The 25,098-nt window shown below is 53.7% G+C and overlaps 2 protein-coding genes and 2 long non-coding RNA genes across 4 annotated transcripts; 2 read left to right on the forward strand and 2 right to left on the reverse strand.

Annotated features, from left to right (window-relative positions):
- The first annotated feature begins 5,042 nt into the window (after window positions 1-5,042).
- Window positions 5,043-11,948, forward strand: LOC111946133 (E3 ubiquitin-protein ligase PHF7-like). Its single transcript, XM_086846523.1, has 16 exons — window positions 5,043-5,072; window positions 5,168-5,441; window positions 5,769-5,860; window positions 5,946-6,047; window positions 6,327-6,451; window positions 6,528-6,690; window positions 6,777-6,883; window positions 7,105-7,218; window positions 7,365-7,483; window positions 7,632-8,447; window positions 8,770-9,055; window positions 9,930-10,060; window positions 10,366-10,436; window positions 10,651-10,737; window positions 11,453-11,537; window positions 11,756-11,948. The coding sequence occupies exons 2-10, from the start codon at window positions 5,399-5,401 to the stop codon at window positions 8,399-8,401; spliced, it is 1,635 nt and encodes a 544-aa protein (XP_086702649.1). The 5' UTR covers window positions 5,043-5,072; window positions 5,168-5,398; the 3' UTR covers window positions 8,402-8,447; window positions 8,770-9,055; window positions 9,930-10,060; window positions 10,366-10,436; window positions 10,651-10,737; window positions 11,453-11,537; window positions 11,756-11,948.
- On the reverse strand, window positions 10,201-13,241 carry LOC147651131 (uncharacterized). The gene is made up of 3 exons (XR_015275110.1): window positions 13,168-13,241; window positions 12,799-13,072; window positions 10,201-12,160 (listed from the first exon to the last, which is right to left on the reverse strand). It is a non-coding gene; the product is annotated as an uncharacterized LOC147651131 (long non-coding RNA).
- Window positions 13,242-15,678: 2,437 nt separating this feature from the next.
- On the forward strand, window positions 15,679-22,631 carry LOC111944252 (E3 ubiquitin-protein ligase PHF7-like). Its single transcript, XM_086846521.1, has 16 exons — window positions 15,679-15,755; window positions 15,851-16,124; window positions 16,452-16,543; window positions 16,629-16,730; window positions 17,010-17,134; window positions 17,211-17,373; window positions 17,460-17,566; window positions 17,788-17,901; window positions 18,048-18,166; window positions 18,315-19,130; window positions 19,453-19,738; window positions 20,613-20,743; window positions 21,049-21,119; window positions 21,334-21,420; window positions 22,136-22,220; window positions 22,439-22,631. Exons 2-10 carry the CDS (start codon window positions 16,082-16,084, stop codon window positions 19,082-19,084), a joined length of 1,635 nt encoding a protein of 544 aa, XP_086702647.1. The 5' UTR covers window positions 15,679-15,755; window positions 15,851-16,081; the 3' UTR covers window positions 19,085-19,130; window positions 19,453-19,738; window positions 20,613-20,743; window positions 21,049-21,119; window positions 21,334-21,420; window positions 22,136-22,220; window positions 22,439-22,631.
- Window positions 20,884-23,924, reverse strand: LOC147651132 (uncharacterized). The gene is made up of 3 exons (XR_015275109.1): window positions 23,851-23,924; window positions 23,482-23,755; window positions 20,884-22,843 (listed from the first exon to the last, which is right to left on the reverse strand). It is a non-coding gene; the product is annotated as an uncharacterized LOC147651132 (long non-coding RNA).
- Window positions 23,925-25,098: the final 1,174 nt, after the last annotated feature.

The raw sequence follows: 25,098 nt of genomic DNA on the forward strand, positions 1-25,098 counted from the left end.
CTTAGCAAAAACATAGTCACTAGACAGGTTACTGAGACATTTGGGATTTTTCAGGTAGGTCTATCACTTTTAACTTTTTCCTGTCTTTCTGGTGTTACTGTTAGGAATGATGAGGGTTCTTGTCAGCGACATATGTCCGTGCGGTTCTTCATCCTAATGAATCTGGGGCTTTCTCTTCTGAAGCCACTGAATTTTCGATTTAAAAACAAAGACAACAACAACAAAAGAAAACATACACAGCCTCAAAAATTACACAGGTTGCCAAAACAATTGCTTGTTCTCTTTTGTAGAATATAGTCTCAAGTCAGGCTTAAATGACGTTCCTTTCTTGAGACTTGTAAGATAACGCTGATGAAATGTATGGCTGTGTTCATACAGTTACTGCCCTGCAATCTTCCAGCCCGTCAGATTTGCAGGGTGTGTTAGAATGGAGATCTCAGCCCTTGGCAGGCAGCGCTTCTGGGGGGCAGCTGTGGGATCCTGCTGCTGAGCGTTTAATGCAAGAGCTGCTGTTTCACTGCAATTTAGATTTCAGCATGTTCAGGGAGACAGCTGCTGCCTTTCATTTTTCTTAGTACACCAGGCTGCAGTAGGGAACAGTTCTGCTGAAGCCGACATGTGGTGGGGGGCAAGAGAATAGGAGGGACGTGAAGAATAGAGCTTCTGACTTGACTGTTGTGTTGTTCATTCATGATTGTTGGGAGCAGCAGCAGAATCACAAGTGTTGAACCCTATTGATTGGTGTTCTGTTGTGTTTTCTTTTGTGCAGAGGGCGCAAAGTTATTTTTTGTAGATCTGTAGAGTTCAGTGAAGAATAAGAGGGTTGGGAAGACAGACGTAGATTATTGCTTGAGGTGAGTATGGAACATCTGTTCCCTGGTAACTGTGGCTGAATGCTGAGCATGGGGAGGGAACACGGCTATGGATGCGCACGCAAAATTAATTCAGGACCTCCAGAAGAGCCTGAAGCTTTGTAACTGTCAGGGAACAAAAGGTTGTTAGTATACTGGTGTGTGTAACATCATGTTGTGATGTCCAGCCACGTAAATCACTGCATCTCTCTCTGTTACAGGAGCAGCTAGCTAACTAGGTGTAAGGGAAGTGTTTAAGAGAAACAGTGAATTTAGAGACTTCTGCGAGTAGTGGATTCAAAAACTTCTCCTAGGAATATGTTAGGTTTTCATTAATTTCTGGATCGTCTTAGGAAGCATAAGAATTCCAAATGGAAACTGAAACCAAACTAATAAAACCTTTCTTGAAAAGAATCATGTCGTATTTGTTCATTGAAGAAGTTGCCAAACAACATTACCTTTTAAATCCTTTCAAGGACCTAACAGGAAAAAATATTGGCAAACCCGGTCAGGCAGTGTTTCTGAGCTGGCGCTGATGCTCTCGGGTTCCGGGGAGCCACGGGAAGGCTCCAGTCCAGACTGTCCGGTCAGGCTGGGGCCATTGAGCTCCGGCTCGGCCCTGGAGGCTGTGAGGGCAATCAGCAATGTCAAAGGCCTCCCAGGCCTGGGCCAGGCCTGGCCGGAGCAGTGCCCCCAGCCCTCCAGGAGCCTACGGGCTCTGCCAAGCCCAAAAGGACACTGCCCCCTGCCCAGGGGCCTTGGCCTGACAGCCGAGCCCAGAGCAACAGAGCTGTCACACTCCCCGCTGGTTCTGGTCGCTCTCAGGCGCGAGCAACGCCCGTGGGTGCCCTGGGCAGCACAGGAGCAGTACAGGGGCACTTGCCAGGGCCTGGGGAAGCACAGGGGTCGGCCTTTACACAACGACACAGCAGGCATGCTGCACGGGACAGAGCCAATGGCAGCGGGCATGAACAGCTCTGTGGGGCTCTCAGCCCGCAGCATCGACCCCAAGGGCTGCTCTGTCCCTGCCTGCGTGCCTGGCTGATGGGCAGGGCTGGAGGCCTTGGAGAGCAGCGGCCATTGCGGGCACGGGGCTCCCAACAGCTGCCCCCTGGCCCAGCTGGGCTCCACTTGAGGAGGAAGGAGGCTGCCAGCCCTGGCCTGGCTGAGCAGCTCCTGCCTCCCCCGGCCTCTGCTCTGCACCCCACGCTGGCCACCCCGACAGCCCCTGGGCCAGGCTGTGGGAGGGCTGCTTTGCCCTCACCTGGCTCCCTGCCATCAGGGCCCTCCTGCTCCCTGTCGCACATGGCGGCTGTCAGCGCCGAATCCCTGTCCAGGAACGCCGCTGTCTCCGCCAGGTGCTGGTCCTGTCTCTCTGTGGGAGAGAGAAGAGTGATGGGAGTTTGGAGAACAGGCCCAGAGCTACGAGGGTGCTACTCCCTGGTCAGCCCTGCGTGAGCCCTGCTCCTGTCCGCCTTCTGCTCCCGTCGTCGCGTTCAGGAACACCGCGGTCTCCTCTGGATGTTCCTGCGCTGATTCTGGGAAGGGAGAGGCAGGTGAGCCTGCAGCACAGGCCCAGAGCCCCGAGGTGTGGGGCCCCTCTGGTCCCTGGGCAGCTGCTTCCCTGCCTTACCTTCTCCTCCCGTTGCCAGGTCGCACTGACACACGGCCTGAGCCCAGCCTTCCCTTTTGGGGCCAGGGGAAATCTCTGCTCCTGGCCCCGGCACTGGGAGCTCTCTCAGCCAGTCACGGAAGGTGGTGCTTCGCAAGAGAGGCATGAGCATTGCAGGAAAGCCTGCATCACTGCAGTCTTCCCAAAGGGCACCAAGAAGAAGCCAAGAAACTGCAGGCCCATCAGCCTCTCCTCCATCTCCCGACAGGTGACACAACACCTCCTCCTGGATGTCATCTCCAAAGCTCGGGAATAACAGGAAGGGAAAACCATGCTTGAGGAATCTCATAGCCACCTGTGCTGCAGTGACTGGCTGGGTTTGTGCGGGGAGAGCAGTGGCTGAGTTGTCAGCTGGAGCTTCAGCGAGGCTTTGTCCCTGTCTCCCATAATATGCTCCTGAGGCAGTTCAGGGAGAGTGGGGTAGAGAAGTGGACAGTGGAGCTCCAAACTCAGAGGGTTGTGACCTCAGGGGGGCCGTGCTGGGGCCAGCCTTGTTTGCCTTATTCCCCAGTGACCTGGCAGAAGGGACGGAGCGCTCCCTCAGCACGTTTGCTGATAGCACAGAAGCGGGAGCAGGGGCTGATGCACCCCTCCAGAGGGACCTGGACAGGCTCGACAGCCGAGCAGAGAGGGACCTAACAAAGTTGCTCAGGACAAAGCCTCTAGAAGAGCTCAAAGCTTTGCAATTGCTAGGCAAGAATAGTTGTTTTGGTAAGGGGTCATGTGGTGATGTCCAGTCAGGGGAACCACTCAATCTCTGTAAGTTACAGAGCCAGTTCCTTAACGGTGTAAAGAAAGTCTTTGAGGCAAACTGCAAATTCAGAAACTTCTCCTAATATGAAGTTGGATTTTCACAATTTCCTGGCATGCTGGATGAAGCATAGGGATTCCAAAAGGGATGTGAAAGCAAGCCAATAAATCTTCTTTTAGAGTTCACACGTGTTTCCTGCTTGTTCCTTGAAGAACTTGCCAAACAATGTTACTTTTGAAATCCATTCAAAGACCTGATAGGAAAAAATATTGGCCAAAAGTGTTAGCCTGTGTTTCTGAATAGGAACATGTTTCTTGTGTCAATTCAAGATTTGTACCAGGGTTTGGGGATTTTGGTGTGGATGCTTTCAATGTAAGTTGCTTCTTTGCAGGACTTTGAATAATTAGACTTTGAATAATTAGATCATGCACCAGAGACAACATTTTACTGTGTCCTGCTGTCCAGTGCTGAAAAGGGTTGAGGAAGAGTCGGTGGCTGTGTGTCGATGCATAACGTGCGGGAGAGGCACCGGAGCACTTCCCAGGGCCTGGAGAAGCAAACGGGTTCCTGGTGCTGAGGACAAAGTGTCCACAGCTCAGGACTGCATGGCTGAGCTCTTCTGGCTCCTTCTGCTTCAATGCCTTGCCGAGACACAGGTTCCCTGCAGAGCCCCGGGTGCAGCTTCCCAAGGCTCCCCTCTTCCTCCGCCTCCACCCTGCCTCGTGGGTAAAGGCATTCCCTGGCATTGCCCCTGCTGTGCCTCCCTCCTAGTTCAGTGAAGGCATTGTTTTCCACCCAGGGGGGCTCTCCCCTGGAGACAGGAACATGGATGAACTCCCGGTGCCCCAGCATCAGGCAGGTGCAGGGTATCTCTGCTTGTCAGCCCCTGCCCTGTTTCCCTGGGGTCCCACTGACTGTTCTAGCAGTCAATGATCTAGACTTTGCAGGAGCGTGTTTGCAAAGGCGTGAATGCGAAAACTCTACAAGAACGGTTTGTGTGTGTCCCGTCTTGACTTTTTTCAATATAGTTGCTAGAAGGAAAGCATGGACAAAACTGGCAAAGTTCTTTAATGTGGGAAAAGCAATTGACTCCTGAGCTGAGCACTGTTGCAAGCTCTCCAGTCAGATACAAGGTAATCTTTCATTGAATTTCCCGGGTTTCCATAGAGTCAGTGTAAAGGATGAGCTTTCTCAGAAGCTAAATAGTAATTTTTCCGCTTAATAGGAAATGTCAAATTCATGAGATCGTTAGATGACAGGAGAATTAAGGTCGGGAGGCAGCTGCAGTGGTCCCCAGCTTTATCTCCTGTTCCCAACGGTGATCAGCACGGGCATGAAATCAGGTTCATCTCAGTTTACTGCAGAGAGGTCTTGAGGAAAACGTCGCTTCACCAAGAGCAGGTTTGGCATCTGTGCAGTGCAAGAGACCCTGCACAAGCTCTCTGGGCAACAGACTGCCAGGAGCAGGAGCCCTGGCGTGGCCGTGCCTGAACAGCACCTTTGTGCCTACAGTGCCACCCTTGATGGCTGCCCTGGGGCCTGGGCTTGGACCCTGCACTTGCTGCAGGAGTCTCTGGCCCGGTTCCGTGCTGACCAAAGGCTTGGAACCATCTCAGAACCTCGGTTCCCAAGGGGGTGGCCTCAAGTGGTTGCCGGGCATGTGAAGCCATGGCTGCCTCAATCTTGGGAGCAAGATGCTGATGTCAGAGTGGCCATTGTGACGCGTGCGACCAAAGCCCCAAAAGGGAAGGCTGGGCTCAGGCCGTGTGTCAGTGCGACCTGGCAACGGGAGGAGAAGGTAAGGCAGGGAAGCAGCTGCCCAGGGACCAGAGGGGCCCCACACCTCGGGGCTCTGGGCCTGTGCTGCAGGCTCACCTGCCTCTCCCTTCCCAGAATCAGCGCAGGAACATCCAGAGGAGACCGCGGTGTTCCTGAACGCGACGACGGGAGCAGAAGGCGGACAGGAGCAGGGCTCACGCAGGGCTGACCAGGGAGTAGCACCCTCGTAGCTCTGGGCCTGTTCTCCAAACTCCCATCACTCTTCTCTCTCCCACAGAGAGACAGGACCAGCACCTGGCGGAGACAGCGGCGTTCCTGCACAGGGACTCGGCGCTGACAGCCGCCATGTGCGACAGGGAGCAGGAGGGCCCTGATGGCAGGGAGCCAGGTGAGGGCAAAGCAGCCCTCCCACAGCCTGGCCCAGGGGCTGTCGGGGTGGCCAGCGTGGGGTGCAGAGCAGAGGCCGGGGGAGGCAGGAGCTGCTCAGCCAGGCCAGGGCTGGCAGCCTCCTTCCTCCTCAAGTGGGGCCCAGCTGGGCCAGGGGGCAGCTGTTGGGAGCCCCGTGCCCGCAATGGCCGCTGCTCTCCAAGGCCTCCAGCCCTGCCCATCAGCCAGGCACGCAGGCAGGGACAGAGCAGCCCTTGGGGTCGATGCTGCGGGCTGAGAGCCCCACAGAGCTGTTCATGCCCGCTGCCATTGGCTCTGTCTCCTGCAGAATGCGTGTTGTGTCACCGTGCAGACGCTGACCCGGACACCTGCGGAAACAGACGGGAGAAATATGGGCTCTGTGCCCACATGTTCTGCCTGGTGAGTGGCTCCGGGCACTCCCTCCCGCATTGCAATGGGCAGTCCCTGCCACCCTGTCTTCATCACCTCTTCCCCTTTTCTGCAGTATTTTGCCACTCTTCTTTTCCGGCAAGAAAAGAAACATGTTGGACTCCTGGGCTATCTTCCTCAAGATATCCAATGTGCAGTCAGGCGGGCGGCACAGAAGGTGAGAGCCTGGCAAAAGAGCAGGGACATTTGTGCCAGGAGAGGTTTGCTAGAGCTTAGCCCAGACCCCCAGCAAGAAAGGCCGGCCATCCAGCCAGCTGTGGGACAAAGTCTGGCTCCCAGCAGCTCCAAAGAGTCCCTGGCACAGGCACTTCCTCCACCATCTGGCTCTGTGGGCTGAGAGCCAGTAGCAGCCCCATCCCGCTCCCTGCCCGCAGCCCTGGGGCTGCCTGGGGAGGCCCCGAGGCTGCCGCTGATGGGGCTGCCTGGCTCATTCCAGCACTGCTGCGTCTGCGGCCAGAGCGGGGCCACCATCATGTGCTGCGAGGAAGACTGCAACAGATGGTTCCACCTGCCCTGTGCCAAGGAGGGCGGCTGTGTCAATCACTACTTTGCCTCATACAGGTAGCTCCTCTCCCCTTCTAGCCACCCTTGGGGAAGGACCAAGACTTTCTCATTATGCCCGTCCTTTTGCCCCCAGATCCTTCTGCCCTGAGCACCGTCCAGTGCAGATTGTGCAGGTGACTCCAGAGCCGGGCACCGAATGCCCCATCTGCATGGAGCCAGTGGAGGACAGAATGACCTTCACCACCATCGTGTGCCCAACGTGCCAAAGAGCCTGGTTCCACAGGGACTGCCTCCAGGTGGGAGCCATGCCCTCAGGCCTGGGACACAGCAGGTGCTCAGCAGCACCGGGGCCTGGCTCACACTGCTTCTGTTTGCCCTGCAGGGACAGGCCATGCGTGCTGGTCTTTTCTCCTTCCGCTGCCCCCTCTGCAGAGACCATGAGGTATTCGCTGTCGAAATGTTCATCATGGGAATCCGCATCCCCTTCAGGTTGGTGTCGTTCTGCGGGGCTCACAAGACAGGAGGGTGCAAATGCTGTGCTGTGCCAGGCCCTGCCCCAGCAGTCCAGGCCCTGCCCCATCCAAGGAATCTGGACTTGCGCTTCTCAGGGGACTTGGAAAAGCATTGGAGGAAGAGCAGGGACACCTGCTCCTGTTACGTCCATGCAGTCAGGGCAGCAGAAACACATCAGCTTTTCCTTTCCCCATCAGACTGCCAACATGGGAGGACAACGACGCCTTCGCGGATCTGAGAGTGCGTCACAGCAGGTGCAATGCCAGGGAATGCCTTTACCCAGGAGGCAGGGAGGAGGCAGAGGAAGAGGGGTGAGTTGGGAAGCTGCACCCGGGGCTCTGCAGGGAACCTGTGTCTCAGGAAGGGCTCAAAGCGGAAGGAGCCAGTGGTGCACGGCTGGACAATCCCATGCTGGGACACTTTGTTCTCAGAGCCATCAACCCGTTTGCTTCCGCAGGCCCTGGGAGCTGCTCCTGTGCTCCTCCTGTGCTGCCGAGGGCACCCACAGGCGCTGCTCTGGCCTGACAGTGAGGAGAACCCGCTGGGAGTGTGACAGCTGTGCTGGTCTCGACACAGGTATGAGGCAAAGCAGGCGGGTGTCCCTGGACTGGGGCCAGTGCCCAGGCTGGGCACAGCAAAGCCCATGGGCTCCTGGAGGGCTGGGGGCAGTGTTCTGGTTGGGCATGGCCTGGGAGGCCTCTGACATTCCTGTTTGGCTTTACAGCCCCCAGGGATGAGCAGCCAGAGCTCAATGACCCCAGCCGGATCAGACAGTCAAGACTGGAGCCTGCTCACGGCCTTTCAGAATCCGAGGCCATCAGGCCGAGCTCCAGCAGCGCAGTGCCATCGGGTCTGGCTCCCCAGTCTCCAACTCCGGGGACCAGCAGCCACAGAAGCCCCCGGCATGCAGTTTCTTCCTTGGCAGACACCGGCAGCGCACACACACCAAGGGCAAGATCCAGCAGCTGGACGGGCCCTGAGGACAGGGTCCATTCCAGACATGCTGGGCCTGACAGCAGGCGAAGGCGCTCTCACCAGCAGAGGCGGGCCTCAGATGGGGCCGTCCGGTCGCGGAGTCGCCGTGACAGGAGCAGTAGGAGAGCATCAAGTGCAGAGAGGCGCAGGCAAAGGGAGACACCGTCGCGGGCTTCCCGCAGACACAGCCGCTCCCGGCAGCAAGCTCATGCCCAGAGTCCACCTGCCCGGTCGAGGAGTTGCCATGACAGGAGCAGCAGGAGAACGTCGAGGGCAGAGAGGCCCAGGCGAAGGGAGACGTCCTCAGGGACGTCCCCGAGACGCAGCCGCTCCTGCGTGCAACGTCGAGCCTCGGATCAACCTGTCCGGTCCAGGAGTCACCAGGACAGGAGCAGGAGGAGAGCAGCAAGTGCTGAGAGGCCCAGGCTCAGGGGGACACCGTCAGGGACGTCGCGCTGGAGCAACCGCTCCCGCCAGCCACGTCGGGCCTCAACTGGGACCTCCAACAGCAGCATGTAGTGTCATCTTTTCTTTCTAGTCCCTCTGTTTGCTGCCGTAAGTGAAGGTGAGAAGGGTCAAAACAGGCACCTCGAGATTTGCAGGTCTGTGGGAAAACCGAATTAGCTCTTGGCATTTCCATGATTCTTGATTTCTATGTTACCATGTATTGTGTAGGGAAAAGTCACTTAAGCACATAGCTGATTAAAAAGGACACTCATTCCTGTCTTTAGACAGATATTTCCCCTCTGCTTACCCTTGAACGTGGATCCTTAATGGCTTGGATACCATGCCATTTAGGGAGACATGACGAGCAAGGTGGCTCTTAGGGAAGCTGTCTTTGAAAAGGACATGTGTTGAGTCGCTATCCTTAAACAATCTCATTTCAGTAAAGCCTTTCTTCAGTAAAGCAGAGGGAGAAAGAAGAGAGTGAGACACTGCTTTAAGTGTCTGAAGAAATCGATTGCGACACTGCTGCTGATTTAAAACACTTGCTTGGACCTTCAAAGATGAAACCGGAAAAGACAGTGGAAATAGGCTGGGACAAAGAGGATGCGCAGGACTCTGCCCCAGACGAACGTCTGGGACCTTTGCCTGAAAACGACAGAACTCAGGAGTCCAGTGCTTTCCAGTCTTCCTTCTTTGGAGACACAGAGGAGTTGGGCATCAAAGAAGGTAACAGCAGAACCCTCCTAACGGAGCCATTTCTAAGGAACGGCTTCTGGCAGGCACTGTAGAGCAATATGGTGTAAAGAAGGTCATAATCCAGAGGATTTTCAGCAGCAGAAGTCAGTACTTCTGCTGAAGCATTTTGATCTTCATTTCTACTTGCCAAGCTTGTGGGAGATTAATGAGAGGTAACTCCTGCTTGCATCTCAGGAATTTTGAAAGGCACGCCTTGAGAAGGCATTGGGATTTTTGCAGAGCGGTGAAAAAGCTTCCCCTAAACTTCTCAAGCAGGGAAAAAGGTGGCACAGCAGTCATACCAAGTTACATGGAAGCCAACAGGATTTTAAGGAAAATGGGTGTTAAGGTAGAGGGAGGAACAAAATCCTGGAGTTGACCCCAAGCTCCATGAACATTCTGTTAGTTACTGAATTCTATTCCTGGACCTTCAGAAAAGTGAAAGTTTTAGGACACTGGGGTGTCCTAAGCTCAGATAAAATAAGGCCTTATGAAATGCAGATGAAGGAATATTTAATCAAGTCACAGTCAGGTAGGAATGAAAGGAAACCGTGCCAAGTTATCCAAAATATTAAAAAACAACAACACAAAGCAACAAGCCCACCACACTTGTGCTGAATTCAGAAGCTATTCACTGTCTTCTGGATGTGATGCTAAATGTTTAAGAATACATAGGAGATGCCTAGAACAAAGTGGAAAATCCTGGAGCAGAGCTACAGTTCAGAAAATCAGGGAGAAGAAGATTTTGTCCTTCCTAAATCTGTCTTCTCCAGTAAATATTTCATTTGAAAAGAGGAATTTTTCCGGGCAAGCAGAGAAATAATTTGGTTTTGACTTGCTTTCTGTTTTGGTGCTGGTTTTGCAGAGCCTTACGTACTTGGAACGATAAAACCGGAAAACGTCGGGTGGCAACAGGATTCACATTTCCAAGACATCCCGTCTGGGGCTGCTGATGAGCCGGAGATGTCAGAAATTGAAAAGCACCAAGAAAGAAAGGCAAGTTCCATTTGTATTTGTTGTCTACTTGGCTGTAGTAGTTGGATGCTGTGGGAATATTAATGGCAGCACTGAGAAAATGGGAAACTGACACTGCACACCTCTGAGCAGTGAAAGCCAAAAGGCAAAGACACAGTCAATTTTATTGTAAAAAGTGGGGTTCTTTAATAGAAGGCTTTATTTGCATACTATGGAGTAGAGCTCTTCCATGTACACCATTTCTCTGAGGCACTACAGCTCTAACTTGTGCTCAGGGCATTTGATAGGACCTTTGAGAATGCTAAAACCCCTTTGTACTTGTCTAGGTTTCTTTCTCTACCACGCACAGAAAGTGCTAGAGTTCTCTTCTTCTCCATAGATGACGAACGCCTAAGAGGTACGACACAACTTGTTCAGTCCCCTTTTGTATATTTTTCCCTTTTAAACCCTTACTGGACTTGAGTAAGGAGGAAAAGATGCCTCCTGGTTATGAATGCTCTGTAGTCAAAATTTGCCATCCTTTCTTGTGGTCAAAGTTGTGGTAGAATCCCATGAGACAGTCCTGGTAAAAAATAAAGGCTGAGCAGCTTTCTGCCTTTCCTTTCTTTCAGATAATTACCTCATAGCGATAGGAACTTGTAGAGCTTAGCAAAAACATAGTCACTAGACAGGTTACTGAGACATTTGGGATTTTTCAGGTAGGTCTATCACTTTTAACTTTTTCCTGTCTTTCTGGTGTTACTGTTAGGAATGATGAGGGTTCTTGTCAGCGACATATGTCCGTGCGGTTCTTCATCCTAATGAATCTGGGGCTTTCTCTTCTGAAGCCACTGAATTTTCGATTTAAAAACAAAGACAACAACAACAAAAGAAAACATACACAGCCTCAAAAATTACACAGGTTGCCAAAACAATTGCTTGTTCTCTTTTGTAGAATATAGTCTCAAGTCAGGCTTAAATGACGTTCCTTTCTTGAGACTTGTAAGATAACGCTGATGAAATGTATGGCTGTGTTCATACAGTTACTGCCCTGCAATCTTCCAGCCCGTCAGATTTGCAGGGTGTGTTAGAATGGAGATCTCAGCCCTTGGCAGGCAGCGCTTCTGGGGGGCAGCTGTGGGATCCTGCTGCTGAGCGTTTAATGCAAGAGCTGCTGTTTCACTGCAATTTAGATTTCAGCATGTTCAGGGAGACAGCTGCTGCCTTTCATTTTTCTTAGTACACCAGGCTGCAGTAGGGAACAGTTCTGCTGAAGCCGACATGTGGTGGGGGGCAAGAGAATAGGAGGGACGTGAAGAATAGAGCTTCTGACTTGACTGTTGTGTTGTTCATTCATGATTGTTGGGAGCAGCAGCAGAATCACAAGTGTTGAACCCTATTGATTGGTGTTCTGTTGTGTTTTCTTTTGTGCAGAGGGCGCAAAGTTATTTTTTGTAGATCTGTAGAGTTCAGTGAAGAATAAGAGGGTTGGGAAGACAGACGTAGATTATTGCTTGAGGTGAGTATGGAACATCTGTTCCCTGGTAACTGTGGCTGAATGCTGAGCATGGGGAGGGAACACGGCTATGGATGCGCACGCAAAATTAATTCAGGACCTCCAGAAGAGCCTGAAGCTTTGTAACTGTCAGGGAACAAAAGGTTGTTAGTATACTGGTGTGTGTAACATCATGTTGTGATGTCCAGCCACGTAAATCACTGCATCTCTCTCTGTTACAGGAGCAGCTAGCTAACTAGGTGTAAGGGAAGTGTTTAAGAGAAACAGTGAATTTAGAGACTTCTGCGAGTAGTGGATTCAAAAACTTCTCCTAGGAATATGTTAGGTTTTCATTAATTTCTGGATCGTCTTAGGAAGCATAAGAATTCCAAATGGAAACTGAAACCAAACTAATAAAACCTTTCTTGAAAAGAATCATGTCGTATTTGTTCATTGAAGAAGTTGCCAAACAACATTACCTTTTAAATCCTTTCAAGGACCTAACAGGAAAAAATATTGGCAAACCCGGTCAGGCAGTGTTTCTGAGCTGGCGCTGATGCTCTCGGGTTCCGGGGAGCCACGGGAAGGCTCCAGTCCAGACTGTCCGGTCAGGCTGGGGCCATTGAGCTCCGGCTCGGCCCTGGAGGCTGTGAGGGCAATCAGCAATGTCAAAGGCCTCCCAGGCCTGGGCCAGGCCTGGCCGGAGCAGTGCCCCCAGCCCTCCAGGAGCCTACGGGCTCTGCCAAGCCCAAAAGGACACTGCCCCCTGCCCAGGGGCCTTGGCCTGACAGCCGAGCCCAGAGCAACAGAGCTGTCACACTCCCCGCTGGTTCTGGTCGCTCTCAGGCGCGAGCAACGCCCGTGGGTGCCCTGGGCAGCACAGGAGCAGTACAGGGGCACTTGCCAGGGCCTGGGGAAGCACAGGGGTCGGCCTTTACACAACGACACAGCAGGCATGCTGCACGGGACAGAGCCAATGGCAGCGGGCATGAACAGCTCTGTGGGGCTCTCAGCCCGCAGCATCGACCCCAAGGGCTGCTCTGTCCCTGCCTGCGTGCCTGGCTGATGGGCAGGGCTGGAGGCCTTGGAGAGCAGCGGCCATTGCGGGCACGGGGCTCCCAACAGCTGCCCCCTGGCCCAGCTGGGCTCCACTTGAGGAGGAAGGAGGCTGCCAGCCCTGGCCTGGCTGAGCAGCTCCTGCCTCCCCCGGCCTCTGCTCTGCACCCCACGCTGGCCACCCCGACAGCCCCTGGGCCAGGCTGTGGGAGGGCTGCTTTGCCCTCACCTGGCTCCCTGCCATCAGGGCCCTCCTGCTCCCTGTCGCACATGGCGGCTGTCAGCGCCGAATCCCTGTCCAGGAACGCCGCTGTCTCCGCCAGGTGCTGGTCCTGTCTCTCTGTGGGAGAGAGAAGAGTGATGGGAGTTTGGAGAACAGGCCCAGAGCTACGAGGGTGCTACTCCCTGGTCAGCCCTGCGTGAGCCCTGCTCCTGTCCGCCTTCTGCTCCCGTCGTCGCGTTCAGGAACACCGCGGTCTCCTCTGGATGTTCCTGCGCTGATTCTGGGAAGGGAGAGGCAGGTGAGCCTGCAGCACAGGCCCAGAGCCCCGAGGTGTGGGGCCCCTCTGGTCCCTGGGCAGCTGCTTCCCTGCCTTACCTTCTCCTCCCGTTGCCAGGTCGCACTGACACACGGCCTGAGCCCAGCCTTCCCTTTTGGGGCCAGGGGAAATCTCTGCTCCTGGCCCCGGCACTGGGAGCTCTCTCAGCCAGTCACGGAAGGTGGTGCTTCGCAAGAGAGGCATGAGCATTGCAGGAAAGCCTGCATCACTGCAGTCTTCCCAAAGGGCACCAAGAAGAAGCCAAGAAACTGCAGGCCCATCAGCCTCTCCTCCATCTCCCGACAGGTGACACAACACCTCCTCCTGGATGTCATCTCCAAAGCTCGGGAATAACAGGAAGGGAAAACCATGCTTGAGGAATCTCATAGCCACCTGTGCTGCAGTGACTGGCTGGGTTTGTGCGGGGAGAGCAGTGGCTGAGTTGTCAGCTGGAGCTTCAGCGAGGCTTTGTCCCTGTCTCCCATAATATGCTCCTGAGGCAGTTCAGGGAGAGTGGGGTAGAGAAGTGGACAGTGGAGCTCCAAACTCAGAGGGTTGTGACCTCAGGGGGGCCGTGCTGGGGCCAGCCTTGTTTGCCTTATTCCCCAGTGACCTGGCAGAAGGGACGGAGCGCTCCCTCAGCACGTTTGCTGATAGCACAGAAGCGGGAGCAGGGGCTGATGCACCCCTCCAGAGGGACCTGGACAGGCTCGACAGCCGAGCAGAGAGGGACCTAACAAAGTTGCTCAGGACAAAGCCTCTAGAAGAGCTCAAAGCTTTGCAATTGCTAGGCAAGAATAGTTGTTTTGGTAAGGGGTCATGTGGTGATGTCCAGTCAGGGGAACCACTCAATCTCTGTAAGTTACAGAGCCAGTTCCTTAACGGTGTAAAGAAAGTCTTTGAGGCAAACTGCAAATTCAGAAACTTCTCCTAATATGAAGTTGGATTTTCACAATTTCCTGGCATGCTGGATGAAGCATAGGGATTCCAAAAGGGATGTGAAAGCAAGCCAATAAATCTTCTTTTAGAGTTCACACGTGTTTCCTGCTTGTTCCTTGAAGAACTTGCCAAACAATGTTACTTTTGAAATCCATTCAAAGACCTGATAGGAAAAAATATTGGCCAAAAGTGTTAGCCTGTGTTTCTGAATAGGAACATGTTTCTTGTGTCAATTCAAGATTTGTACCAGGGTTTGGGGATTTTGGTGTGGATGCTTTCAATGTAAGTTGCTTCTTTGCAGGACTTTGAATAATTAGACTTTGAATAATTAGATCATGCACCAGAGACAACATTTTACTGTGTCCTGCTGTCCAGTGCTGAAAAGGGTTGAGGAAGAGTCGGTGGCTGTGTGTCGATGCATAACGTGCGGGAGAGGCACCGGAGCACTTCCCAGGGCCTGGAGAAGCAAACGGGTTCCTGGTGCTGAGGACAAAGTGTCCACAGCTCAGGACTGCATGGCTGAGCTCTTCTGGCTCCTTCTGCTTCAATGCCTTGCCGAGACACAGGTTCCCTGCAGAGCCCCGGGTGCAGCTTCCCAAGGCTCCCCTCTTCCTCCGCCTCCACCCTGCCTCGTGGGTAAAGGCATTCCCTGGCATTGCCCCTGCTGTGCCTCCCTCCTAGTTCAGTGAAGGCATTGTTTTCCACCCAGGGGGGCTCTCCCCTGGAGACAGGAACATGGATGAACTCCCGGTGCCCCAGCATCAGGCAGGTGCAGGGTATCTCTGCTTGTCAGCCCCTGCCCTGTTTCCCTGGGGTCCCACTGACTGTTCTAGCAGTCAATGATCTGGACTTTGCAGGAGCGTGTTTGCAAAGGCGTGAATGCGAAAACTCTACAAGAACGGTTTGTGTGTGTCCCGTCTTGACTTTTTTCAATATAGTTGCTAGAAGGAAAGCATGGACAAAACTGGCAAAGTTCTTTAATGTGGGAAAAGCAATTGACTCCTGAGCTGAGCACTGTTGCAAGCTCTCCAGTCAGATACAAGGTAATCTTTCATTGAATTTCCCGGGTTTCCATAGAGTCAGTGTAAAGGATGAGCTTTCTCAGAAGCTAAATAGTAATTTTTCCGCTTAATAGGAAATGTCAAATTCATGAGATCGTTAGATGACAGGAGAATTAAGGTCGGGAGGCAGCTGCAGTGGTCCCCAGCTTTATCTCCTGTTCCCAACGGTGATCAGCACGGGCATGAAATCAGGTTCATCTCAGTTTACTGCAGAGAGGTCTTGAGGAAAACGTCGCTTCACCAAGAGCAGGTTTGGCATCTGTGCAGTGCAAGAGACCCTGCACAAGCTCTCTGGGCAACAGACTGCCAGGAGCAGGAGCCCTGGCGTGGCCGTGCCTGAACAGCACCTTTGTGCCTACAGTGCCACCCTTGATGGCTGCCCTGGGGCCTGGGCTTGGACCCTGCACTTGCTGCAGGAGTCTCTGGCCCGGTTCCGTGCTGACCAAAGGCTTGGAACCATCTCAGAACCTCGGTTCCCAAGGGGGTGGCCTCAAGTGGTTGCCGGGCATGTGAAGCCATGGCTGCCTCAATCTTGGGAGCAAGATGCTGATGTCAGAGTGGCCATTGTGACGCGTGCGACCAAAGCCCCAAAAGGGAAGGCTGGGCTCAGGCCGTGTGTCAGTGCGACCTGGCAACGGGAGGAGAAGGTAAGGCAGGGAAGCAGCTGCCCAGGGACCAGAGGGGCCCCACACCTCGGGGCTCTGGGCCTGTGCTGCAGGCTCACCTGCCTCTCCCTTCCCAGAATCAGCGCAGGAACATCCAGAGGAGACCGCGGTGTTCCTGAACGCGACGACGGGAGCAGAAGGCGGACAGGAGCAGGGCTCACGCAGGGCTGACCAGGGAGTAGCACCCTCGTAGCTCTGGGCCTGTTCTCCAAACTCCCATCACTCTTCTCTCTCCCACAGAGAGACAGGACCAGCACCTGGCGGAGACAGCGGCGTTCCTGGACAGGGATTCGGCGCTGACAGCCGCCATGTGCGACAGGGAGCAGGAGGGCCCTGATGGCAGGGAGCCAGGTGAGGGCAAAGCAGCCCTCCCACAGCCTGGCCCAGGGGCTGTCGGGGTGGCCAGCGTGGGGTGCAGAGCAGAGGCCGGGGGAGGCAGGAGCTGCTCAGCCAGGCCAGGGCTGGCAGCCTCCTTCCTCCTCAAGTGGGGCCCAGCTGGGCCAGGGGGCAGCTGTGGGGAGCCCCATGCCCGCAATGGCCGCTGCTCTCCAAGGCCTCCAGCCCTGCCCATCAGCCAGGCACGCAGGCAGGGACAGAGCAGCCCTTGGGGTCGATGCTGCGGGCTGAGAGCCCCACAGAGCTGCTCATGCCCGCTGCCATTGGCTCTGTCTCCTGCAGAATGCGTGTTGTGTCACCGTGCAGACGCTGACCCGGACACCTGCGGAAACAGACGGGAGAAATATGGGCTCTGTGCCCACATGTTCTGCCTGGTGAGTGGCTCCGGGCACTCCCTCCCGCATTGCAATGGGCAGTCCCTGCCACCCTGTCTTCATCACCTCTTCCCCTTTTCTGCAGTATTTTGCCACTCTTCTTTTCCGGCAAGAAAAGAAACATGTTGGACTCCTGGGCTATCTTCCTCAAGATATCCAATGTGCAGTCAGGCGGGCGGCACAGAAGGTGAGAGCCTGGCAAAAGAGCAGGGACATTTGTGCCAGGAGAGGTTTGCTAGAGCTTAGCCCAGACCCCCAGCAAGAAAGGCCGGCCATCCAGCCAGCTGTGGGACAAAGTCTGGCTCCCAGCAGCTCCAAAGAGTCCCTGGCACAGGCACTTCCTCCACCATCTGGCTCTGTGGGCTGAGAGCCAGTAGCAGCCCCATCCCGCTCCCTGCCCGCAGCCCTGGGGCTGCCTGGGGAGGCCCCGAGGCTGCCGCTGATGGGGCTGCCTGGCTCATTCCAGCACTGCTGCGTCTGCGGCCAGAGCGGGGCCACCATCATGTGCTGCGAGGAAGACTGCAACAGATGGTTCCACCTGCCCTGTGCCAAGGAGGGCGGCTGTGTCAATCACTACTTTGCCTCATACAGGTAGCTCCTCTCCCCTTCTAGCCACCCTTGGGGAAGGACCAAGACTTTCTCATTATGCCCGTCCTTTTGCCCCCAGATCCTTCTGCCCTGAGCACCGTCCAGTGCAGATTGTGCAGGTGACTCCAGAGCCGGGCACCGAATGCCCCATCTGCATGGAGCCAGTGGAGGACAGAATGACCTTCACCACCATCGTGTGCCCAACGTGCCAAAGAGCCTGGTTCCACAGGGACTGCCTCCAGGTGGGAGCCATGCCCTCAGGCCTGGGACACAGCAGGTGCTCAGCAGCACCAGCGTCTGGCTCACGCTGCTTCTGTTTGCCCTGCAGGGACAGGCCATGCGTGCTGGTCTTTTCTCCTTCCGCTGCCCCCTCTGCAGAGACCATGAGGTATTCGCTGTCGAAATGTTCATCATGGGAATCCGCATCCCCTTCAGGTTGGTGTCGTTCTGCGGGGCTCACAAGACAGGAGGGTGCAAATGCTGTGCTGTGCCAGGCCCTGCCCCAGCAGTCCAGGCCCTGCCCCATCCAAGGAATCTGGACTTGCGCTTCTCAGGGGACTTGGAAAAGCATTGGAGGAAGAGCAGGGACACCTGCTCCTGTTACGTCCATGCAGTCAGGGCAGCAGAAACACATCAGCTTTTCCTTTCCCCATCAGACTGCCAACATGGGAGGACAACGACGCCTTCGCGGATCTGAGAGTGCGTCACAGCAGGTGCAATGCCAGGGAATGCCTTTACCCAGGAGGCAGGGAGGAGGCAGAGGAAGAGGGGTGAGTTGGGAAGCTGCACCCGGGGCTCTGCAGGGAACCTGTGTCTCAGGAAGGGCTCAAAGCGGAAGGAGCCAGTGGTGCACGGCTGGACAATCCCATGCTGGGACACTTTGTTCTCAGAGCCATCAACCCGTTTGCTTCCGCAGGCCCTGGGAGCTGCTCCTGTGCTCCTCCTGTGCTGCCGAGGGCACCCACAGGCGCTGCTCTGGCCTGACAGTGAGGAGAACCCGCTGGGAGTGTGACAGCTGTGCTGGTCTCGACACAGGTATGAGGCAAAGCAGGCGGGTGTCCCTGGACTGGGGCCAGTGCCCAGGCTGGGCACAGCAAAGCCCATGGGCTCCTGGAGGGCTGGGGGCAGTGTTCTGGTTGGGCATGGCCTGGGAGGCCTCTGACATTCCTGTTTGGCTTTACAGCCCCCAGGGATGAGCAGCCAGAGCTCAATGACCCCAGCCGGATCAGACAGTCAAGACTGGAGCCTGCTCACGGCCTTTCAGAATCCGAGGCCATCAGGCCGAGCTCCAGCAGCGCAGTGCCATCGGGTCTGGCTCCCCAGTCTCCAACTCCGGGGACCAGCAGCCACAGAAGCCCCCGGCATGCAGTTTCTTCCTTGGCAGACACCGGCAGCGCACACACACCAAGGGCAAGATCCAGCAGCTGGACGGGCCCTGAGGACAGGGTCCATTCCAGACATGCTGGGCCTGACAGCAGGCGAAGGCGCTCTCACCAGCAGAGGCGGGCCTCAGATGGGGCCGTCCGGTCGCGGAGTCGCCGTGACAGGAGCAGTAGGAGAGCATCAAGTGCAGAGAGGCGCAGGCAAAGGGAGACACCGTCGCGGGCTTCCCGCAGACACAGCCGCTCCCGGCAGCAAGCTCATGCCCAGAGTCCACCTGCCCGGTCGAGGAGTTGCCATGACAGGAGCAGCAGGAGAACGTCGAGGGCAGAGAGGCCCAGGCGAAGGGAGACGTCCTCAGGGACGTCCCCGAGACGCAGCCGCTCCTGCGTGCAACGTCGAGCCTCGGATCAACCTGTCCGGTCCAGGAGTCACCAGGACAGGAGCAGGAGGAGAGCAGCAAGTGCTGAGAGGCCCAGGCTCAGGGGGACACCGTCAGGGACGTCGCGCTGGAGCAACCGCTCCCGCCAGCCACGTCGGGCCTCAACTGGGACCTCCAACAGCAGCATGTAGTGTCATCTTTTCTTTCTAGTCCCTCTGTTTGCTGCCGTAAGTGAAGGTGAGAAGGGTCAAAACAGGCACCTCGAGATTTGCAGGTCTGTGGGAAAACCGAATTAGCTCTTGGCATTTCCATGATTCTTGATTTCTATGTTACCATGTATTGTGTAGGGAAAAGTCACTTAAGCACATAGCTGATTAAAAAGGACACTCATTCCTGTCTTTAGACAGATATTTCCCCTCTGCTTACCCTTGAACGTGGATCCTTAATGGCTTGGATACCATGCCATTTAGGGAGACATGACGAGCAAGGTGGCTCTTAGGGAAGCTGTCTTTGAAAAGGACATGTGTTGAGTCGCTATCCTTAAACAATCTCATTTCAGTAAAGCCTTTCTTCAGTAAAGCAGAGGGAGAAAGAAGAGAGTGAGACACTGCTTTAAGTGTCTGAAGAAATCGATTGCGACACTGCTGCTGATTTAAAACACTTGCTTGGACCTTCAAAGATGAAACCGGAAAAGACAGTGGAAATAGGCTGGGACAAAGAGGATGCGCAGGACTCTGCCCCAGACGAACGTCTGGGACCTTTGCCTGAAAACGACAGAACTCAGGAGTCCAGTGCTTTCCAGTCTTCCTTCTTTGGAGACACAGAGGAGTTGGGCATCAAAGAAGGTAACAGCAGAACCCTCCTAACGGAGCCATTTCTAAGGAACGGCTTCTGGCAGGCACTGTAGAGCAATATGGTGTAAAGAAGGTCATAATCCAGAGGATTTTCAGCAGCAGAAGTCAGTACTTCTGCTGAAGCATTTTGATCTTCATTTCTACTTGCCAAGCTTGTGGGAGATTAATGAGAGGTAACTCCTGCTTGCATCTCAGGAATTTTGAAAGGCACGCCTTGAGAAGGCATTGGGATTTTTGCAGAGCGGTGAAAAAGCTTCCCCTAAACTTCTCAAGCAGGGAAAAAGGTGGCACAGCAGTCATACCAAGTTACATGGAAGCCAACAGGATTTTAAGGAAAATGGGTGTTAAGGTAGAGGGAGGAACAAAATCCTGGAGTTGACCCCAAGCTCCATGAACATTCTGTTAGTTACTGAATTCTATTCCTGGACCTTCAGAAAAGTGAAAGTTTTAGGACACTGGGGTGTCCTAAGCTCAGATAAAATAAGGCCTTATGAAATGCAGATGAAGGAATATTTAATCAAGTCACAGTCAGGTAGGAATGAAAGGAAACCGTGCCAAGTTATCCAAAATATTAAAAAACAACAACACAAAGCAACAAGCCCACCACACTTGTGCTGAATTCAGAAGCTATTCACTGTCTTCTGGATGTGATGCTAAATGTTTAAGAATACATAGGAGATGCCTAGAACAAAGTGGAAAATCCTGGAGCAGAGCTACAGTTCAGAAAATCAGGGAGAAGAAGATTTTGTCCTTCCTAAATCTGTCTTCTCCAGTAAATATTTCATTTGAAAAGAGGAATTTTTCCGGGCAAGCAGAGAAATAATTTGGTTTTGACTTGCTTTCTGTTTTGGTGCTGGTTTTGCAGAGCCTTACGTACTTGGAACGATAAAACCGGAAAACGTCGGGTGGCAACAGGATTCACATTTCCAAGACATCCCGTCTGGGGCTGCTGATGAGCCGGAGATGTCAGAAATTGAAAAGCACCAAGAAAGAAAGGCAAGTTCCATTTGTATTTGTTGTCTACTTGGCTGTAGTAGTTGGATGCTGTGGGAATATTAATGGCAGCACTGAGAAAATGGGAAACTGACACTGCACACCTCTGAGCAGTGAAAGCCAAAAGGCAAAGACACAGTCAATTTTATTGTAAAAAGTGGGGTTCTTTAATAGAAGGCTTTATTTGCATACTATGGAGTAGAGCTCTTCCATGTACACCATTTCTCTGAGGCACTACAGCTCTAACTTGTGCTCAGGGCATTTGATAGGACCTTTGAGAATGCTAAAACCCCTTTGTACTTGTCTAGGTTTCTTTCTCTACCACGCACAGAAAGTGCTAGAGTTCTCTTCTTCTCCATAGATGACGAACGCCTAAGAGGTACGACACAACTTGTTCAGTCCCCTTTTGTATATTTTTCCCTTTTAAACCCTTACTGGACTTGAGTAAGGAGGAAAAGATGCCTCCTGGTTATGAATGCTCTGTAGTCAAAATTTGCCATCCTTTCTTGTGGTCAAAGTTGTGGTAGAATCCCATGAGACAGTCCTGGTAAAAAATAAAGGCTGAGCAGCTTTCTGCCTTTCCTTTCTTTCAGATAATTACCTCATAGCGATAGGAACTTGTAGAGCTTAGCAAAAACATAGTCACTAGACAGGTTACTGAGACATTTGGGATTTTTCAGGTAGGTCTATCATTTTTAACTTTTTCCTGTCTTTCTGGTGTTACTGTTAGGAATGATGAGGGTTCTTGTCAGCGACATATGTCCGTGCGGTTCTTCATCCTAATGAATCTGGGGCTTTCTCTTCTGAAGCCACTGAATTTTCGATTTAAAAACAAAGACAACAACAACAAAAGAAAACATACACAGCCTCAAAAATTACACAGGTTGCCAAAACAATTGCTTGTTCTCTTTTGTAGAATATAGTCTCAAGTCAGGCTTAAATGACGTTCCTTTCTTGAGACTTGTAAGATAACGCTGATGAAATGTATGGCTGTGTTCATACAGTTACTGCCCTGCAATCTTCCAGCCCGTCAGATTTGCAGGGTGTGTTAGAATGGAGATCTCAGCCCTTGGCAGGCAGCGCTTCTGGGGGGCAGCTGTGGGATCCTGCTGCTGAGCGTTTAATGCAAGAGCTGCTGTTTCACTGCAATTTAGATTTCAGCATGTTCAGGGAGACAGCTGCTGCCTTTCATTTTTCTTAGTACACCAGGCTGCAGTAGGGAACAGTTCTGCTGAAGCCGACATGTGGTGGGGGGCAAGAGAATAGGAGGGACGTGAAGAATAGAGCTTCTGACTTGACTGTTGTGTTGTTCATTCATGATTGTTGGGAGCAGCAGCAGAATCACAAGTGTTGAACCCTATTGATTGGTGTTCTGTTGTGTTTTCTTTTGTGCAGAGGGCGCAAAGTTATTTTTTGTAGATCTGTAGAGTTCAGTGAAGAATAAGAGGGTTGGGAAGACAGACGTAGATTATTGCTTGAGGTGAGTATGGAACATCTGTTCCCTGGTAACTGTGGCTGAATGCTGAGCATGGGGAGGGAACACGGCTATGGATGCGCACGCAAAATTAATTCAGGACCTCCAGAAGAGCCTGAAGCTTTGTAACTGTCAGGGAACAAAAGGTTGTTAGTATACTGGTGTGTGTAACATCATGTTGTGATGTCCAGCCACGTAAATCACTGCATCTCTCTCTGTTACAGGAGCAGCTAGCTAACTAGGTGTAAGGGAAGTGTTTAAGAGAAACAGTGAATTTAGAGACTTCTGCGAGTAGTGGATTCAAAAACTTCTCCTAGGAATATGTTAGGTTTTCATTAATTTCTGGATCGTCTTAGGAAGCATAAGAATTCCAAATGGAAACTGAAACCAAACTAATAAAACCTTTCTTGAAAAGAATCATGTCGTATTTGTTCATTGAAGAAGTTGCCAAACAACATTACCTTTTAAATCCTTTCAAGGACCTAACAGGAAAAAATATTGGCAAACCCGGTCAGGCAGTGTTTCTGAGCTGGCGCTGATGCTCTCGGGTTCCGGGGAGCCACGGGAAGGCTCCAGTCCAGACTGTCCAGTCAGGCTGGGGCCATTGAGCTCCGGCTCGGCCCTGGAGGCTGTGAGGGCAATCAGCAATGTCAAAGGCCTCCCAGGCCTGGGCCAGGCCTGGCCGGAGCAGTGCCCCCAGCCCTCCAGGAGCCTACGGGCTCTGCCAAGCCCAAAAGGACACTGCCCCCTGCCCAGGGGCCTTGGCCTGACAGCCGAGCCCAGAGCAACAGAGCTGTCACACTCCCCGCTGGTTCTGGTCGCTCTCAGGCGCGAGCAACGCCCGTGGGTGCCCTGGGCAGCACAGGAGCAGTACAGGGGCACTTGCCAGGGCCTGGGGAAGCACAGGGGTCGGCCTTTACACAACGACACAGCAGGCATGCTGCACGGGACAGAGCCAATGGCAGCGGGCATGAACAGCTCTGTGGGGCTCTCAGCCCGCAGCATCGACCCCAAGGGCTGCTCTGTCCCTGCCTGCGTGCCTGGCTGATGGGCAGGGCTGGAGGCCTTGGAGAGCAGCGGCCATTGCGGGCACGGGGCTCCCAACAGCTGCCCCCTGGCCCAGCTGGGCTCCACTTGAGGAGGAAGGAGGCTGCCAGCCCTGGCCTGGCTGAGCAGCTCCTGCCTCCCCCGGCCTCTGCTCTGCACCCCACGCTGGCCACCCCGACAGCCCCTGGGCCAGGCTGTGGGAGGGCTGCTTTGCCCTCACCTGGCTCCCTGCCATCAGGGCCCTCCTGCTCCCTGTCGCACATGGCGGCTGTCAGCGCCGAATCCCTGTCCAGGAACGCCGCTGTCTCCGCCAGGTGCTGGTCCTGTCTCTCTGTGGGAGAGAGAAGAGTGATGGGAGTTTGGAGAACAGGCCCAGAGCTACGAGGGTGCTACTCCCTGGTCAGCCCTGCGTGAGCCCTGCTCCTGTCCGCCTTCTGCTCCCGTCGTCGCGTTCAGGAACACCGCGGTCTCCTCTGGATGTTCCTGCGCTGATTCTGGGAAGGGAGAGGCAGGTGAGCCTGCAGCACAGGCCCAGAGCCCCGAGGTGTGGGGCCCCTCTGGTCCCTGGGCAGCTGCTTCCCTGCCTTACCTTCTCCTCCCGTTGCCAGGTCGCACTGACACACGGCCTGAGCCCAGCCTTCCCTTTTGGGGCCAGGGGAAATCTCTGCTCCTGGCCCCGGCACTGGGAGCTCTCTCAGCCAGTCACGGAAGGTGATGCTTCGCAAGAGAGGCATGAGCATTGCAGGAAAGCCTGCATCACTGCAGTCTTCCCAAAGGGCACCAAGAAGAAGCCAAGAAACTGCAGGCCCATCAGCCTCTCCTCCATCTCCCGACAGGTGACACAACACCTCCTCCTGGATGTCATCTCCAAAGCTCGGGAATAACAGGAAGGGAAAACCATGCTTGAGGAATCTCATAGCCACCTGTGCTGCAGTGACTGGCTGGGTTTGTGCGGGGAGAGCAGTGGCTGAGTTGTCAGCTGGAGCTTCAGCGAGGCTTTGTCCCTGTCTCCCATAATATGCTCCTGAGGCAGTTCAGGGAGAGTGGGGTAGAGAAGTGGACAGTGGAGCTCCAAACTCAGAGGGTTGTGACCTCAGGGGGGCCGTGCTGGGGCCAGCCTTGTTTGCCTTATTCCCCAGTGACCTGGCAGAAGGGACGGAGCGCTCCCTCAGCACGTTTGCTGATAGCACAGAAGCGGGAGCAGGGGCTGATGCACCCCTCCAGAGGGACCTGGACAGGCTCGACAGCCGAGCAGAGAGGGACCTAACAAAGTTGCTCAGGACAAAGCCTCTAGAAGAGCTCAAAGCTTTGCAATTGCTAGGCAAGAATAGTTGTTTTGGTAAGGGGTCATGTGGTGATGTCCAGTCAGGGGAACCACTCAATCTCTGTAAGTTACAGAGCCAGTTCCTTAACGGTGTAAAGAAAGTCTTTGAGGCAAACTGCAAATTCAGAAACTTCTCCTAATATGAAGTTGGATTTTCACAATTTCCTGGCATGCTGGATGAAGCATAGGGATTCCAAAAGGGATGTGAAAGCAAGCCAATAAATCTTCTTTTAGAGTTCACACGTGTTTCCTGCTTGTTCCTTGAAGAACTTGCCAAACAATGTTACTTTTGAAATCCATTCAAAGACCTGATAGGAAAAAATATTGGCCAAAAGTGTTAGCCTGTGTTTCTGAATAGGAACATGTTTCTTGTGTCAATTCAAGATTTGTACCAGGGTTTGGGGATTTTGGTGTGGATGCTTTCAATGTAAGTTGCTTCTTTGCAGGACTTTGAATAATTAGACTTTGAATAATTAGATCATGCACCAGAGACAACATTTTACTGTGTCCTGC

The sequence above is a fragment of the Cyanistes caeruleus genome, chromosome 11, assembly GCF_971803275.1.
Source record: "Cyanistes caeruleus chromosome 11, bCyaCae1.hap1.1, whole genome shotgun sequence".
In the NCBI taxonomy this organism is placed as follows: domain Eukaryota; kingdom Metazoa; phylum Chordata; class Aves; order Passeriformes; family Paridae; genus Cyanistes; species Cyanistes caeruleus.

Bases quoted from the DNA above. Each gene is read 5' to 3' on its own strand.
- LOC111946133 (XM_086846523.1), top strand. From the start codon at position 5,399: ATGTGCGACAGGGAGCAGGAGGGCCCTGATGGCAGGGAGCCAG. The intron at 6,452-6,527 runs GTAGCTCCTCTC...TTTTGCCCCCAG, and splicing joins CACTACTTTGCCTCATACAG to ATCCTTCTGCCCTGAGCACC. The intron at 7,484-7,631 runs GTATGAGGCAAA...TTGGCTTTACAG, and splicing joins CTGTGCTGGTCTCGACACAG to CCCCCAGGGATGAGCAGCCA.
- LOC111944252 (XM_086846521.1), top strand. From the start codon at position 16,082: ATGTGCGACAGGGAGCAGGAGGGCCCTGATGGCAGGGAGCCAG. The intron at 16,731-17,009 runs GTGAGAGCCTGG...GGCTCATTCCAG, and splicing joins TCAGGCGGGCGGCACAGAAG to CACTGCTGCGTCTGCGGCCA. The intron at 17,902-18,047 runs GTGAGTTGGGAA...TTGCTTCCGCAG, and splicing joins GAGGAGGCAGAGGAAGAGGG to GCCCTGGGAGCTGCTCCTGT.